The sequence below is a fragment of the Macrobrachium rosenbergii genome, chromosome 49 (genome assembly GCF_040412425.1).
Source record: "Macrobrachium rosenbergii isolate ZJJX-2024 chromosome 49, ASM4041242v1, whole genome shotgun sequence".
NCBI lineage: Eukaryota > Metazoa > Arthropoda > Malacostraca > Decapoda > Palaemonidae > Macrobrachium > Macrobrachium rosenbergii.
The window spans coordinates 19868606-19887417 of NC_089789.1; the positions used below are offsets into that span (position 1 = coordinate 19868606).

Genomic DNA, 18812 nt, shown 5'->3' on the forward strand with positions numbered 1-18812 from the left:
TCTTCTTTACAGTTAGTGTCTGCATTGGTTCAAGAAATCATTGATCAGGAAATTATTTACACATAATATATGCCACGAGAACACATCTTTATTTGTTAATGACTACCATAGGTAGGTACACACACGTAGGTAAGTAACGTATGCATCAAATTAATATCTGCTTTCATCAAACGACCGAGACCTGTTCCGGTAGCTCTCCGGCCTCGACGTGAGTCTTTGCCACTTGCATCACACTGCTGAGGTCTGTTGCAAGTTTTTGTCACTGTAATTTTAAAAGGAAGGTGCTTTGTAAGTTCAACCCTCCCCTTTTATCCGGGCTTTGAAGGCTCGAGAGAGAGAGAGAGAGAGAGAGAGAGAGAGAGAGAGAGAGAGAGAGAGAGGAGACATTTCGGAAACCATTTAGGATCATCAGTTGTTGTAATCCTTGGAAATCAGTGATCAGATACCAAAAGAGTTTATCTGTGTTACTTGTTCGTCCTCGCGCTAAGACAAGGAACCAACTCCTCTTCATTTTCTATGCCGTTCATAATTCGGAACGCTCTTGTTCTTAAGACATACGTCTGTGTCTCACTGTCAAGTGGAAATCAGTCATCCCCGGACTGCAGGGTTCGGGAAATGTATATTTTCCTTCACTGCCAGTATTTGGCATTCTTTTCTGCTTCTGTTTTCTAGACAAGGCATTCGGTTACTTATTTTTATGACCTATGTAACTAGAAAAAAATTAAGAGACCAAGACGGGCAGGTCTTCCTAAACCACTGCAAGGAAGGTGTGAGTAGATGGACCTCTCTTCTGAAGTGCTGAAAGACACGAACTTGAAAATGAAGCCGGTTAAACTATTTTGGAAATGCAAAGGTCAGTAGCGAGTTCCGTAGAAGGACTGGGTAGGTGGGTAAACTGACTTCGGGCCGAAATCCCTTCAAACCTGATTGGTTTCGATTCCACAAAAAAGATTGTCGCATCAGAGATTAGAAGCTCCTGAAGAGATGACTGCGAGCGGATAGAAGGTGCTCTCTCCTCTTGGGTTACCCCGCCTTCTCTTATTTAGAATGTAGAAAATTCTTCTTCTTCTTTTCCCCTTTTTTTCTTCAATTTCTTTTTCGCCTTACATTGTATACGTTATACCGTGTTGGAATTTACGGAGCGTTTTATTCAGTGTTGTTTAACCAGGTTTCAGTTCCCTCCCTCCTCCGCCTTCTTTTTCTTCAGCTCAGTGGTCTGGTTAAACTATTTTAATAATAATAATTTCTTCTTATTATCACTTTATACACTGTATTACCCTTCCATAAAACATGCGGCGTATTGAATTTGGATCTCTCTAAGGATGATAAAGCACCCACATTCCGAAGCTATTTCCCCACATTTGCGTTGTCATGGGGATTCAAGAGAGAGAGAGAGAGAGAGAGAGAGAGAGAGAGAGAGATAAACTCCTCCAAAGCGATTCCTCTGGTAGCATTATCCGGTATTATTCGTCAGCATCAATAACAGCGAACACACACAACATCTCGAAGAAGGAGGAAGTCTGGGCGAATCGAAAAGAGAGAAAGTTTTAATATCTTTTCGGAAAGACCTAACTCTCTCTCTCTCTCTCTCTCTCTCTCTCTCGTCCGTCGGACATGTTTGCATGAATTCGCTTCGGAAACGACGTCGGGGATCATTTCTTTTGCGAGGCCATTATTGATAAGCCTCTTCCTTCCAAATCGTACTCAATCTATCCCTTCCCCTGTACCCAACCAACTGCTAACGTGATCCCCCCTCCCCCTCCACCACAGTCCTTTTACTGGCGTGATCTTCCTATGCCCCAGATAACATTATCCCCCACCTCCCATTGGCATGATCTGAGCTCCTACTAAAATGATCTGCCATCTCCTACTAACATGATCTCACGCACTACTAACATGAACTGTTAAGCCCACCACTAATAAGTTCTGACAAGCTCCCAATAGCCTGATTCCTCCAGCTCCTACTAACATGATCTACTGATCTCCTACTAACATGATCTTATGTACTACTGACATGACCTGTTCAGACCACGACTAACACATTTTCACAAGCTCCCAATAGCCTGATTCCTTCAGCTTCTACTAACATGATCTACTGATCTCCTACTAACATGATCTTATGTACTACTCTAACACGCTCTCACAAGCGCCCAATAGCCTGATTCCTTCAGCCCCTACTAACATGATACTACATGCCTTTGCTAACATCATCCCTCTAGCCACCTCCTACCCCCAGACCCAGCTAATGTGATATCCCAAGGCCTATCCCTCCCCCAGCCTCTTTGAAAACGCCCGATAATCCACGGCCCAAGATTGGCCATGTCATCTGCGAAATTCCATTTACTAGGTAGAATAAGTATGCTTGCTTGCATGTCCTGAGTCTAATATATATATATATAATATATACATATATATACATATATATGTATGTATGTATGTATGTATGTGTGTGTGTGTATGTATAATTAAATCGATATGTGACACATATTCACTTGTACCCACAGGGAATTTATACTCGGTGTTTCACTTTTCCTGTAGTACATATATATAAATAAATAAATATATGTGTATGTATCTGTGTGTGTGTGTGTCTTTTATATGTGCGTAATATATCTGGAACAAACGAAAACAGAGAATCTATTATACTGAATGTTTTTACAAACCCTGTTGTGCAGCGGTACAAAGTCGGATGCATGGGATTCATCTCTCCCAGCATCTCTGCCCAGCATTTTCGACTTTTTCCTGCTTCAGTATTCTGTCATTTAATTTATGATCAAACCCATCTGCCCAAAAGTACTTTAGTCTCAATGTTTAACGCAACCGTCTGTATATAATAATTTTTTCATAAAGATATTCAAACAGGAGTCCCTACATCTTTGAAGACACTATGCTCTTGCAAGGCGCTAGGGGCTACTGGGATAAAAAAAACATTAGTCTTTATGCCTGTCTTCCACGCGCTGGAATTGGCTAGCCATTTGGCACATCGTCATTGTACAAGTATTGTTAGTCAGCCCCACCATCATTCTACAACAATTATTTATCAGGTCTGTTGTCACCTTGTGCAAGATCCTTTTGTTAGGCCAGACGTTTCTGAACAAAAACTTAGAGGCCTGTTGCCTTTGTGCAGAAACTTGAATCTTGCCTAAAGCAGACGAGCAGGGTTTTTTTTGGTGGCACTTAGCAGATTACCTTCGCAGATTAAATTTTTCCACAGACCAGGACTTATTGACTTCTTCTTCTTCTTCTTTTAACGTGCCTTTTTCCCATTTTTGTATGGGGTTGACTTGCCATAAATTTCGGAAGCTGAGTCCAAATTTCTGAAGCCAGTGCGTTAAAAGGGGACAATAAACGTGTTTAAATACCTTTGCCTGAAGACTAGACCAGGTAGAAACCCTGCAAATTTTTCCAGAAAAGCAACCATTGCATACGCATGATTAACATCATTTCGTCAGCTTGGTAAAAAGCGTTTTATGTTCTGCTTATAAGCATTTCGTCAGCTAAGTTAACAGCATTTTGAAAGTTTGGTATACAACATTTCGATAGTTTGCTTAACAGCATTTCAAAAACTTGGTTGGTATTAATTGACCATCTTGGTTAATGTATATGGAAATCGTCCTTGAAAGCATTTTTTCGACTTTGTTAAAAGTTTTTCAGCAAGTTAGTAAAAAGCATTTCAAAAACTTGGTGAACAGCATTTTTCACCATTTGATTAAACATTATTTTGACGCTTGTCATTCTTTGAAGTGTTGTATCATCAGCAAAGACTTGAAATTTAGATTGTTTCATTTGGAAAAGAGGACATTATGAAGAAATCAACGCTCTCAATCAGAATCGGAGCCAAATCTTGTTTACATCTCATGGAGATCACACCCACTCATGGGCCAAGGACGAGAATATTTGGTGTTCATGAACTTGGACAAACTGTATGTATTACAAGAAAAATTAAGGATAACTGAAAACATCAAATTTGGATACCTGTTCGACTGAATGGTCGCTCTGTATACCCCCCCGCCCCACACTTCTTATGTTTCAATATTGTTTTGTGCGATTGATCAGAGTATGTAATTTTTGAGGTACCACATTTACGCGTGTACGCACTCACATTCACAAACTCTGAAACATGCACACATATATATAAATATATATATAAACACTATATATATATATATATATATATATATATATATATATATATATATATATATATATATATATAATATATATATATATATATATATATATATATATATATATATATATATATATATATATATATATATCATAAAGCCACCATATTTTATTCATCTTTGAACGTCTGTTTCAATTTAAGCAGATATTTATGATTTCAAGCTGCCTCATGAAAAAGGAATATTTTGAATAGCATTCAAGAGAAGTCAAATACTGACATACGTATGTGCCCCTATAACACTTTTTTTCATTGGTATTTAAGGCTCTACTGTCACAGAGCCTCATAATTTCGAAAGGAGTACTGATGCCTCTGTTCTCATTCCCCAGGTTAATATCGTTCTGCCTGGCGCAGCTATCGACGGCGACACTTCTGTGAGCTCAGCAAAGGAAAAGACAGAGAGGTGCTGAGCAGATGCATCAAAACGATGAAGATAATCTGTTTTGTAAATCAACTTTTCAGTGCTTTGGATGTACAGACAAAATCTGAATGTGTAAATGTATTCTTTCTCTCAAGCTTACGTGCGAGGACATGCAACTGTGGACGTGTAGGGTGGGCTTGAAATGACCGACATGACACCAGAAAGAAAGGCCTGGAAATATCTCCAAATCATGTCACATACTGAGCTTTTATGTTGGCACCATGGCGCGAGGTGTCAACTTTGCAGTGACGTCATTGCTTTGCATCCACTCTTATATTTTACTGTGGATTCTTTTATCGATTGCACTCTTCCTGGACGACGAGGTGAAAATTCGAGGCTCAGAAATTACCGCGGGCTATGTGCTGAAAATTAGAACAGATTGGTGGGATAGCCTCTGTGCCGAGAGAAAGTCGATCTTTCTTATTGGACAGCTTTCTTGTTCTATTTTAAGAATATAGATATTCACTGCGTTGCTTTTAAATGGTAAAATTTTTACTTTTTTTTACTTATCAGGTTCTCTCTCTCTCGCTTCCATTTCTCCCTCAACATTATGTCATAGTCTGCTGTCATAAAAAAAGCAAATGATTACCTGTGACTAACTAAAAAGAGAAGGTGTTCTTCTCTCTCATTTGATTAAAAAAAATAATTAAATATGCCTGATGTAAAGATGATGCCATTTTGATTACACAAAAAAATTTATTAACATTTACGAGTTCAACTGCCTTAATGAAAAGATTAGGAAAAAATGCTTCATACTAATTTAAAAGAAACATCATTATAAAGAAAATTAATTAACTTTTTAATAAAAAAGACACATTTAATTCTTCGTCCAATAAAATGCTCGAAGGAACTCTGTAACATACCTTTCGCATAAATCATTCTTCGCATTCTGTTGCAAGATTGCCATTCTGAATGCGCGTTTCTCAGCAACGCGTTGACCATTTTGCACTGAACGAAATTTTCCTCTGATGCATAATTTTCTATTTATTCTCTTTTCCACATCTTTCCTTGTCATTTGTTCATTCGTTCTCGTACAACTCTTTTCATGCCTCTTACTTTATCGTCGCTCATTCTTAAAAATCAACCGCTGTACTGTCTAGTACTTTTGTCGTTCAACATCCTGAATTGCTGGTTACAGCTTCTTTTATTTATTATTCGTACATGGGTATTATTTATTTTATCTTCCTTCAATTTCTGTTTCTCAGTCCCAGGCTTTATGTAAGTCTTTCCTACATCTGATCACTTATTTCACTTATTTCATTTTTGATTCATTATAATACAATTTTATTCATTCACCCAAAATATTTCTATTTTTCACTTAAGCCGTTTCAGTAATGAAGGTTGTCTCCAAGATTTTTATTATCAGTACTTCTTTCCCACACTTTGCAAATCAGACAGTATTCTTGATTCCCTAATGATAAAAATACACTTTTAATTTTCATCAGATTTCTTAACTCATGTATAATTCACCTCACAGTTTCCGCACTTTATCTTTCATTTTTCACATTCCGCCTTCACATTATTTTATTTTTCATCTCCATACCTCATACAATATACCATTTCAACAACTTCCATCATTCATACTAATACACCATTCCTTACATCATCCCAAAAATTATCATGCTTTTATAATTTCTCGACACTTTTACGTTCCATACTAACTCGTTGTTATTCATCCTTACATACTTACTGTATACATCATAAGTACCATATCTAGATTATTATTATTATACGTCCATAGATTAATTTTCTTTACTAATTTTCAAAACTAACCTATAATTCAGAATTTTTTTTAATCTTCACCATGACTGAGCTTTTTACTTTACATATTATCTATTTTCTGCCCATTTCTGCTTGTATGTTTATCTGACTACGAATACATATGCATACTCTACCTATTTACAGGCCCTGTAAGTCTGTTGTGCCCTATACATATACATATTTTATAAGTCGCTTATGAATTATATTTATACATACAATATACATACATACACACACACACACATATATATATATATATACAAATATATATACATATATTTACTAATACCACGTACCTTATGTTATAAACTTTAAGTTACCCATAATTCTTTCTGAACCTTTCAGGCTTTTTATATGTAACCTTTAATTTTCATAATTTATCTTATCAGGTATCCGCCATGGATTACTTTTAGCAACTGAATTTAATTTTCATAATTTATCTTATCAGGTATATATGTTCGCCATTATTGAATAACGGTTAGTTTTCGTTTTTATTTATAATTCAATTTTGCATCGTTCACCCTCAGTGTCAATGGCTATTGCCACTGCGACTGCTGCAGTTGATAGAACAAAATCTATCAATAATTTTTTTTTCTATCAGTGTAAATAAAAAAAAATTTCGATTGTTACTTATATCTTTAAACATTTTCTTGTACTCATGGCTGAGCATTATATATTGCTGCTATTATTATTATTATTATTATTATTATTATTATTATTATTATTATTATTATTATTATTATTATTATTAACATTCTTTCACAGATTAGAAAATCCTCACGCTATTAAAGAGAAAAGCGGAGAAAAGAGGAACATATAAATAGAAAAAAATGAACATTGGTAAACAAATGACTAATTAATTCGTTTTCTGCTACTGGTCTATGTTTTTTATATAGAATTTGAGGTGTAGATTTTATTCTTTACTTGCAAAATCCCCTGCTCGGTTGCCGGGACTATTTTCACTTTTTCTCCTTATACCTAGCACTAACCAAGCCTAATCATTTTCATCTCCATCCTTATACCTTACATTGGTGTATCTAAGAATTTCCTTCTTCCACTTTTATCCCTTCAGTATCCCACATCTAACACTTGACGACTTTTATCCTTATACTTTTCATATATTTAGTTTGTCATCCTTATTCTTTACACAGGCCACATCCAAAAATCGTTTCTCCCGCCTCCTTATCCCTTGTACTTCCATCTTCTGTCGCTGCTCATCTTTCGCCCTTATACCTTTTGCTGTTTGTCTCTAAACATTTCCATCTTTTATCATTGTACCCCATTTTTTCCACTTCAGATATTTTCTTCTATTTTCCAAGGACACATCAGCTGGGAGCTATTGACCTGACTGCAGGATATGCGAATCTTACTGAAAAATTAATATATTCTACTCTGAACAAGAAAATTAGCTAAATTCAGTTGCTAAAAGTAATCCATGGCGCACATCTATACCTGATAAGGAGTTGAAGATACCTTTCATAACACTGTAGGCGCATGAGCCCACAGACGGTGTCACACGAGCGCTTTTAGGGCATTTCAGCAACTTTTATCATACTGCTTTCATTTTTGCTCTATGTGTGTGCTTGTATGACACCGGACTACTGATCATGAGACTCTGAAGAGCCACTGAATATTTTCTGTATCATTGTCATCGGCCAAAGAACAATCTCAGCTATCAAATTACACGATGTTCAAATATCTCTTTCTTTTTTTTCTCTCTTTCTTCTTTTCTCAACACATGCGCATACAAACGCAGGCGCACACGCACACAAACTCACACACATGTAATCATATACACATACAAAACACGTACACAACGCACATATGTGTGTGTGTGTGTGTAAATTAAAAGCAAAGGTAAATTCTAAACAATTATAAAAATGATCTATTAAAATGCAGGTACAGAAAGACTCTTGGGTGCACTGTAACTTGGCCTCATCATTTAGCTTAGTTGCAGTAGCAATCATTCCCTCCGGCAGTTCATACTAATTTCCCCCGGGAAAAGTCAGAGAGCAACATGACTTGCAATCTCTTCTGTTTCGACTTTTCTCCCAAGACATTCAGCTACGTTTAAAAACCATCTTTTCTTTTTTTTAAGCTGTTTGAATCTAGTTATAGAGTTAATAAAATAGACGGGTCTTCGGTTAATGATCTGAATTCATAAAAAAAAAGTCAGTGAATTTAGCAACGTAAATTAGTATATTCAAGGCCTTTAAACCACTGAATTCGAATAAAGCATGAAGAATATTGATTAAAATTACAAAATAACCGAACGAGTTACGTAATCTAACTGCATTTGTGTTCCTTAGCCAATCTCAAGGACAAACGATGTTTCTTGATTCAAGTTATTTTATATATAAATATATATATATATATATATATATATATATATATATATATATATATATATATATATATATATATATATATATATATATATATATATATATATATATATATATATATATAAACGCTACTGTTATTTGCCATTCAAAGCATACGTGAATGCTCATGTTCTATTCAAGTAAGGAACTCAGATATGCAGCCAAGTGATTTGACCAAAATGAACAGCTATTCTGACATAACAGTCCTGTTGAGGATGCATTTATGACTAATAACTATTCGATCGGCAAGACATAACAAGATGGTGTGTTCATCTCCCACAACCTCGAGTGACGACAATCTTCTTTTCTGGTTTATTGAGAAGATAAATAAAGATACAATCAAGTAAATAACAGTGAGACCATGCAGTTCATAAGCTTACCTTGTTCCCAAGACAATATCCGTTCAAGTACCAGAAAGTGGAGTTTTCATGAAATGCAACTGATGTATAGCAAAAGTAACAGACGGAGCGTGGAACTTTTTTCTGCTGACTTCTAAGCCTTACTGAACGTAGCCGTGGATAGAAGGCTACCCAGTGTTCACCGGCACGACGACAATTTTGCAATTTGCAACTCGATCATATTTTCTTGAAGTATTTTCTTATCTGTGTATATAAGATAGAATTCGTCGTTTTTTTTTCTTTCACCAAATCAACGAGCTTCATCCTCACCTAAAAAAAAAGTAACCGTGTGAATATTATTGATATGGAGGTAAAGTGAATCATGATGCTTATTACAATTGACAGTTTGTTTTATTTTCCTTACTTAATAATGTCGTATACATACATACATACATACATACATACATGCGTATATATGTATATATACATACATATATATATATATGTATATATATATATATATATATATATATATATATATATATATATATATATATATATATATATATATACTGTATATGTGCATATATATGTATGTATATATATTTATATATATATTTATGTGTACATATATGTGTGTATATATGTATGTATGTATGTATGTATATATATATATATATATATATATATATATATATATATATATATATATATATATATATATATATATATATATATATATATATATGAGGTAGCTCCAGGATGTGTATGCTTACTGGTTCTCAGAACCTCTCCAGTTCAGGCCTACCGCAGCTGTCTAACTACCAGGGTCTTGATTTACTACTCGAATGTCCTAGAGAGAGAATTAAATTGGTAATCCTGATGTTTAGATGCTGAATGAAAAAGTGGAAACTGTTGTGAAGAATAATGTATGCATACTGCATAAGTTATTACCGTGAGCTGAAAGGGTGAGAAGCCGGTGGCGAAGTGTTTTGAAGTGGTTTGTTCATGTGGAGAGAATTGACGACGATAAATTGGTAAAAAAGATGTGTAGTTCTGAACTTTTGGAATGCGCAAAGGTGGACCATGGAAATGTACTAATTTCAGCATAATTTTTTATTTCCAACATTTCGTAGTAACTTTATTACATCATCAGGGAATCTGTTAAATAATGAATAAAATTACTTTAAAAAATGCTATAAAAATCAATAAAATTCATAAAATAAAGCACAGTTAGAATACCACATAAAAAAACGAAAAAAAACTGTGCTGTATTTTATGAATTTTATTGATTTTTAGAGCAATTTTTACAGTGATTTTATTCATTATTTAACAGATTCCCTGATGATGCAATAAAGTTATTACGAAACGTTGGAAATAAAGAATTACGCTGAAATTAGTGCGTTTCCATGGTCCACCTTCGCGCTGATGTGTCCTGCTAGCCGTCGCCTACTTCTGTTTTTTGATATACAGTGTATATATATATATATATATATATATATATATATATATATATATATATATATATATATATATATATATATATATATATATCTATATATATATGCTTCATGTAAAAGTGGACATGACGCTTCCTCTGCAGCACTGTTTTTTAAAGTCCAATAGGCTTCTTATTTTGTACTTAGTGAATTATAGTGAGTAACTGCCATAGGGTATGAGGCCTCAGACTATAGTAGAACTTATATGTGTGTGTGTGTGCGTGTGTGTACATATAGAGATATAACCATTTTAATATACATATTGCTACATACAAGTTATAAATAATAATTGAGTATGAATATCTAAAGAAATGAACTGTACTAATGGTAGCATTAACTTAGCCGCCCTTGAAATTTCAAAACACCGACAAGCTTGTCTTTGATATTTTTTTTTGGGGGGGGAATGATACGAAATTAAATTTTTTCACTTTTACCGGTAAAAAATATTTTGTCATTTTTCTTTCCCTATTAACCAGAAAACCCATTATCAACTATTTCACGTTTCTGTCAGGGATTATTCGACTAAATGCGATGCTTCTCCAGCTCTGAATCGGCTGGCAGAAAAGCTGACAAGCTGTTTTCGACCAAAGCACGTCAGCCGTTGGACAATGAAAAGCAAAATGAGATTAGGGAAGAAGACCTGAGAAATCAGGATAATACTAGAGCTGATGGAGACTTTCAGAGCTTAATCCGGATGACTCAGTAAAATCAAATGTCATTATCGACAAAAAAAATGTTCGATTATAAACTGCGAAACAGACCCATTCAGTTGTTAAGTCTGAAACGTTTTCTGGGCAGAGTTCTTCCTGATACAGGCTCAACTGGAATTGTGCAATTCTTTTATAGCTAGAGCCTCCACAGTAGGCTACTGTTCATCGATTGTTCAGCAAAAAGATGCATTTCGAAAAATAAAAGCAGCGGGAACAGGATAATCTTACTCAGACAACCAAATAAGAGCTGATGAGTTACTGATATCAAGAGATTGTAATTATTATTACAAAATGCCCTCTCCACTTAAATGGGTCACTATTCGAGAACGTCACTGAGGTGGCCCAAGGTGATTGTTCTTGACTGAGAGAAAATTAAAACAGCTAGAGCGAGTTAAGACAAAATTATAGGAAACGGATGAAAAGTTAGACACAAAAACGAATCTGGGACCTTGCAATGAAAATGCAGGACCGTTCACACTGAGCTGCGTAAAGGGTCACTCTAGGCAGCATACTTCTGGAGGATCTGAACGAATGAGTGTGTGTTATGTGGGGTAACAACCACAAAATATTTGACCGTAATCTGATAATGGTCGATAACATCCAATTGATCAAATACTGGTTGATTAATTGTGAATTATCTGGCGTTGCGGCTACCAGGGTTGATGATTCCCCTACAGGGAACATACGCTACAATAGCAACAACTGTCGACTGATTGACTGAATGTGAATTATCTGGCGTGGCGGCTACCAGGGTCACTGATTCTCCCACAGAGAACATGCCTCCAAGAACAGAATTGACTGTAGGCCACCGATGGTCAATAAGCTGCCAGTGATAGGGTGGTTTTATGTGATATAAACATCATGAAGTCACATTCCTAGTAAACATGAACAGCATGACTCGGAAGTCAACAATATTTTTGAAAAAGAACAGTATGGTGAGGTTGCGGCAAAACAACGCAAGGGCTAGACAAAAGAAAACTGAAATTATCAGTCGAATTAAAAAAAACAATGGGACTTTATACGAATAAGATAACCATCAATTAAATTCACTATGAAAATGGAAAAAGATGGGTGCCTACCCTGTTTAGATTGCCACATCAATGTTTTTAAGAGCAATACGTATACGTAGCCCTGAACACATTGATGGTGAAATAGATAAGATAAGGAATACAGGCAAGTAATTGCAATATCCTGACTATGTATCAGACAATGCATAAGATGTGGCAAACAAGACTGTGTTAAAGAAAAAAAAAACTTACAACAAATAATTTGGTGGTGCTACCGTATAATAATGAAAATATGAAAGACATCACCCATCTCCTTCAGAATTTCGGAGTTGATGCTGCATTCAATAACAAACAATAACAGAATGAAACATGGACTTATGAAGAACTCTCCCGACACTGCTGAAGGATGTGTATATAAATTTCATGTTAGTCTCGGGATAACGTTTATATTGGGCAACTGGAAAACCCACTGGAAAAGATAATGTAGAGCAAGAAAAAATGTGCAAGATATGCACGAGTGAACAATGGAATTTTTGTGCATGTTAATAAGAACAATCATACAATCAGCTGGGCAGGGGCAAAAAAAAAAAAAAGATAGCTTATTATAACAATGAACTGTAAAGGAATATCACTGAGTCTAGTTTTATAAAATAAAGTTATGGTCATGACATGAATATCCGTCAAGGCATTTAGAAGCTTGATCGTATATTTTCAAAAGAAATGTTTAAAATGTTTAAATTTTAAGGAAGGAAATAGATATGTACGGAAGTAGATATGTACGGAAAAAGGACTATCATATTTGTAAACACAGTACCAGGTCCTAGTACTAATGAGTTTGGTCGCCCCTCCCCCTTTGACACCTGTCAGGTGTAGAGTTTTAGTCTCCAACGATTTGTATTTTTGTCCGTATTGTCCCCCTACCATATATATAGTGATGTCTACCACTACATATCAGTCCTCCGTTGATGGCCTAGTAGTAAAGTCAAAACCGGTCAGGGTGTGCACAAAATGTCTTATTCTTTCCATGTATATATATATATGTGTGTGTGTGTGAGTGTGTGTGTGTGTGCATGTGTGTATGAGTGTGCAAATGTGTGTGCATATATATATATATATATATATATATATATATATATATATATATATATATATATATATATACATGTGTGAGTGTCACGTTTGCTAGATCCGTTAATTGATTTAGGTCTGTTGCCTACCAGTCCACCCAGCAGTTATTAGCTACCAGCATCTGCTGGAATAACAGAAAAATTAAATGAGACTAGCAATCTTATCCCTAAAAAACTTTCTGAGAGACTTGGATGCTGTATGCTGATGGTGTTGCCCCCTCTTTAATGAGGTTAAAGGCGTTGGTGTATATATATATATATATATATACATATATATATATATATATATATATATATATACATATATATGTATATATATATATATATATATATATATATATATATATATATATATATATATATATATATATATATATATATATATATATATATATATATATATATAAATGACAAGGTGGCAGTTGATCACAACATCATAAAGACTTCCCTGCCTTCTTGTTTTATATATATATATATATATATATATATATATATATATATATATATATATATAAATAAATAAATAAATATATATATATATATATATATATATATATATATATATATATATATATATATATATATATATATATAGCTGTGTGTCTGTGTATGTGTGTGTGTTGCAGGCTTTTTTGCATGACATACTGTTCAATATCCGAGTTGACGGTTTTCATTTTATGAAAAATGTAATATTTCATTCACTATATCCATTCCCTTGTTGGTTAATTTAGCTTCCAGAACAATCTTTATGAACAAATACTACTGGAAAGCAAAGATACCTTTCTGAAATTAACTTCAGTTAGTCTTCAAAGTATATGGCTACTTTCTCGAATTTTAAATGAGCTCCTTTCTTACCCTTTTAGTATTTCATTTCCTTTTGAGGCAACCTTGAAAACTGATATCAAGATTTTCGCCAGTTTACTGAACGTGCCAGGATTGCATTTTGACCGAAAGTTATGGCGTCCATACTTGTTCAGCAAGTTATAGTTATTATGTTCTTTTCATACAGTACTCCAGCTCTAACCTACAGCAATGTTATAATATTATGCATCGGTAAAGAAGGATGTCTTAGTTGGAAAAACATTACCAATGAATAATAAAATTGCTACATGAAGTTTAACAGTCATTGATTTTCTCTCTCTCTCTCTCTCTCTCTCTCTCTCTCTCTCTCTCTCTCTCTCTCTCTCTCTCTCTCTAACCTCCTACGTACCTATATATATATATATATATATATATATATATATATATATATATATATATATATATATATATATATATATATATATATATATATATATATATATATATATATATATATATATCCGTCTAAGTTGGAAAGACACTTACATGATACAAAGCAAGTGAACTTTTTATGAACAATGTCAAGTAAAATTGCTACTTAATTTCCTTGTTCACTGAAGTTTAAATTTTGCATAAGGAAAAGAGTTTGTGCGAGGCTCACTTCTGACAATGTTTTTACCCCTTTATTCACTAGGATTGCTGACAAAACATTCTTCCAGAAAAAAATAAAATAAAAAAAAAAACAGTGGAGCCGTCGTGTCTGGACAATGGACTAGGACTAGTCGACTCGATAATTTCATTTGCCCTAAGAGACGGCATCTCTCTCTCTCTCTCTCTTGTTCTCCTTCTCATTGACTTCAATATGGTATTCAGCTACTAACTTGTCAGTTACCTTTCCTCTATTCTCTCAGTCTTCCTCCTTATTTAGTATCTCTTTATGTTCCTACTTACGTCCATTCTTTATCCGCCAATTTCATTATTCATTCTATTATGTATTCCTCTACCAAGCTTGCATCGATTCATGTCTAGAGGCTTATATTCTTCCCTAGGGTGTAGAACAAAACAAAATGGGACTAATCTATTCTATCGTAACCTATTTTTAGTTTTTACTGTTCGTGGTTCCGCGTCGAAGTGTAACGGAAATATACAACTCAGTATTCGACAGTTCGTGAATAACAAACAACATACAGTAGAATACAGATGGTAATCATGATTTATCCACTTTAGTTAGAATTCAGTGTTCAGCTCCACGGTTGATGTAGACTGACAAAAAGACAGGCAAACTAGTGAATATCTGTCTATATATACAGTCATGAAGCTACAAATGTCGCTTAATATCAAATTCACGCTACCTCGGGAATATCTCCGATGGAGAATTATCACCGAAGGGGAATTTATATAAGTGATAAATGAATTGGTACCCGTCGGGACATCGATATTAAGCGACATTTGTAGCTTCATGATTGTATATAAATCACGGTGTGATAAAAAATTTCTGTCTATATATCTATCTAAATTTTTGTCAGCGATAACAGGGAGCGGCTCCAGAGAAACAACAGCACAACAATCAGTGCCAGTTTCATAACTGAATATTCCTGGATGAAAGTCCCGCGCAAAAAACGGTAACCTGTTCTCACATCTAAAAGATGTCCAGCCAGCGGTGCACCGAACTCTTACAAGCACACTGCGCCATTCGCTTCCATTTTGCACCTATTCCCGTAATTCCTGAATATGTTAGGCTCTTTCTTTCTAGTACCCTGCATACACATAGGAAATCGAAGGCTGTGGTTTACTGGTAAAAAGGTGTGTAATATACTTGCAGTATTTAGGTGTAAGTATAGTTGAGTGACTTCCTGGAGAAAATAATATAGCCACCCGTTCGTTTCCCTATGAGTTTTTTTTACAAAAAAGTCCCCATTACTGAAACCTTCAATGAGCGATCGCAGTCCAGCTGGTTCACTAGAGGTCTAAAATCAGACGGCTTTCTGGAGGCCAGGCATTGCACAGCAGAATGGATTACTCCACGATCGTTTAAATAACGAATTGCCTCTGTGAGTGGATTACCTATTTGATGATATTCACTCGCTATCGGAACAAGTAGAGTACAACGCAGCCACTGTTGAACTGCATATTATTAACTGGAGAAAATGGAAGAAGTCTAAAAAACGCCGGGAACCTGGCTTTGGGAAGCTAAAAGGCATTTGTTGTTAAAAGGTTAAGTAATAAATCTTAAATAAGATTTTGACCACAAAAGGGCTATTCTTTAGCGATTGCGTTATAAAACTCCAGGATTTAGCTAGGAATGTCTCAAAAGTTATAGAGCTTTCTGGAAACAATAGCAATACAGAAAAAAAACTTATAAAGTATATTCATTCGTTTACCGTATACATGACCATCATTCGACCATTGATGTTTTTGTTATTATTGTTGGTTTGAAACTGAACTGTTATAGTGTTATGATGTATATATACAGTATATATATATCTATATATATATGTATATATATACATATATATATATGTAATCATATATATACATACAGTAATCATACATACATACACACACACACACACACACACACACACATATATATATATATATATATATATATATATATATATATATATATATATATATATATATATATATATATATATATATATATATATATATATAATCAAAGACTATACAGGATAAAGTGATGCAAAATATGTCACACAATCCTCCTGTTATCTTTTATACTAATTGTTAAAAAATAATATTGATTATCAGTGAAAGTTTTTTACTTGTTTCCTATGCATGTGGAGATGAATATACAACAAAATGAATAATATGAGGGAGCAATTTTTCACAAATAAAGAAAAAGCACACTGAACTGCGCCGCCATCCCTCGACTGTAGAGGGGAAAAGAGAGAGAGGCCTCAGGTGTGCATGATAGTCCTTCACTCACCCACCCACCTCCGGGCCCAATCCCCACCCCCAGCCTCCTCCTCCTGGCCTCCCAAGTGTCAACACCCCTTTCAGTCTCCTACCCCTACCCCCTCATGCAAACCCTATATTCCCATCACCACTGGCCTTGTCAACACTGTCCACTGCTGAATGGGTTATAGATTGGGAGTTGTATAGTGTTAATCAACCATTGCTCCGCTCCTGTTGATCACTGTCCTCGGAACGACACGCATATGTAGGATTTCCACCGCGCCCTCTCAATAACGAATGAAAACAGATGGAAATTACAGCGTTTTTTTTATTTTCTGTCCCAGTTTTCTTTCAAGGGATATCTTTTCCACACCGCCCATCTCCCCCTTCCCTCTTTTTTTTTTTTTATGAGGGGCACCGGGAGAGAAATCTGTGCGCCCCCCTATGTTGTACGTTCATGCTTTGCTGTCTTTTCTACAACTCTCTCTCTCTCTCTCTCTCTCTCTCTCTCTCTCTCTCTCTCTCTCTCTCTCTCTCTCTCTCTCTCTCTCTCTGCTTTCTGGTTGTTTAATCATCAGACCGAGAGACGAAGGGAACGGCAAGGACGCGTTTACTTCAGAATCCACTTTGTATCTGTTGTTCTAGGATGTTAATTACGGATTTGGCTGTTATTCGTCTGATGCTGGTAGCTAGTAGTGTAAAAAAGACAAGGAATGTAGAGAGCAAGATGAGTTAGGAAGAACAGAGTTGTAATTCTCTCTCTCTCTCTCTCTCTCTCTCTCTCTCTCTCTCTCTCTCTCTCTCTCTCTCTCTCTCTCTCTCTCTCTCTCTCTCTCTCTCTCTCTCTCTCTCTCTCTCTCACTTCCTCCTTGTCTACACAGTGGCCTACTGAACAGCAATAGTGAAAATTGGAATATTTTACTCTAAACATAATTAGATACAATCGTTACACTCCAGGTTTATCTAATTGTTAGTTTATAGCCTTTTATAATAGCTAGTACTTGTTAGTCGTAACTGTTTTTGAATGGATATGTCTCATTCTTTCGTGAATCACTCAGTGTGTTTGCCTGATTTCATGTCTGAATATAACTTTAATATATAAGCCATTTGCATTTGTGATAACTATGCTTCAAGTACTTTATCGTCTCTATGCATCACAAGTCGTTGACAAAAGCTTTTTATCAGTGGCCTTAACACTCATTAGACGTTGCTTCATTTAGACAGAAAAAAAAAAATCCGATAGAACCTAATGTCTATATGACAACTCGGGTTTTGTCCATTATGGTAGCCATAATATAACCAATAGCAAAATAAATTTATATATGGGTAGTTCGCAGAACCATGGACCAGGCCTACAGTATGTTTCCTTAGCACTACCTCCAAATGGAAAATTATATAGAATAAAGTTGTTCGCCGTGTCCTAAACCGCCCTGAAACCCACTTGCAGGGTCGATTCCTTAAAATCGTTGACCGCCGATTTTACGGCAGAAGGTAAATTTTCCTAAGTCCCTCTCTGACGTGAGTCACACGACGCACCACCTCACTCACGTAGTTCTTAAGATGGCCGTACTGCGGCGCACGGCTCCGATCACCGTATTTCTTATAGTCATGGGTAATTTACCTGACCTAGGTCAAGCTTTAGGCCTACTGATTTTTTTC

At 35.2% G+C, this 18812-nt stretch overlaps 1 protein-coding gene across 3 annotated transcripts in view; it reads left to right on the forward strand.

Annotated features, from left to right (window-relative positions):
- LOC136832145 (uncharacterized) overlaps positions 1-9492 on the forward strand; it is a 136653-nt gene extending 127161 nt beyond the window's left edge. For all 3 annotated transcript variants that reach the window (XM_067092828.1, XM_067092830.1, XM_067092829.1), the window contains one exon: positions 4516-9492. In XM_067092828.1, the coding sequence (XP_066948929.1) occupies positions 4516-4564 (49 nt within the window). In that variant the 3' untranslated portion in view covers positions 4565-9492. The remainder of the gene's footprint in view (positions 1-4515) is intronic.
- The last annotated feature ends 9320 nt before the right edge of the window (positions 9493-18812 follow it).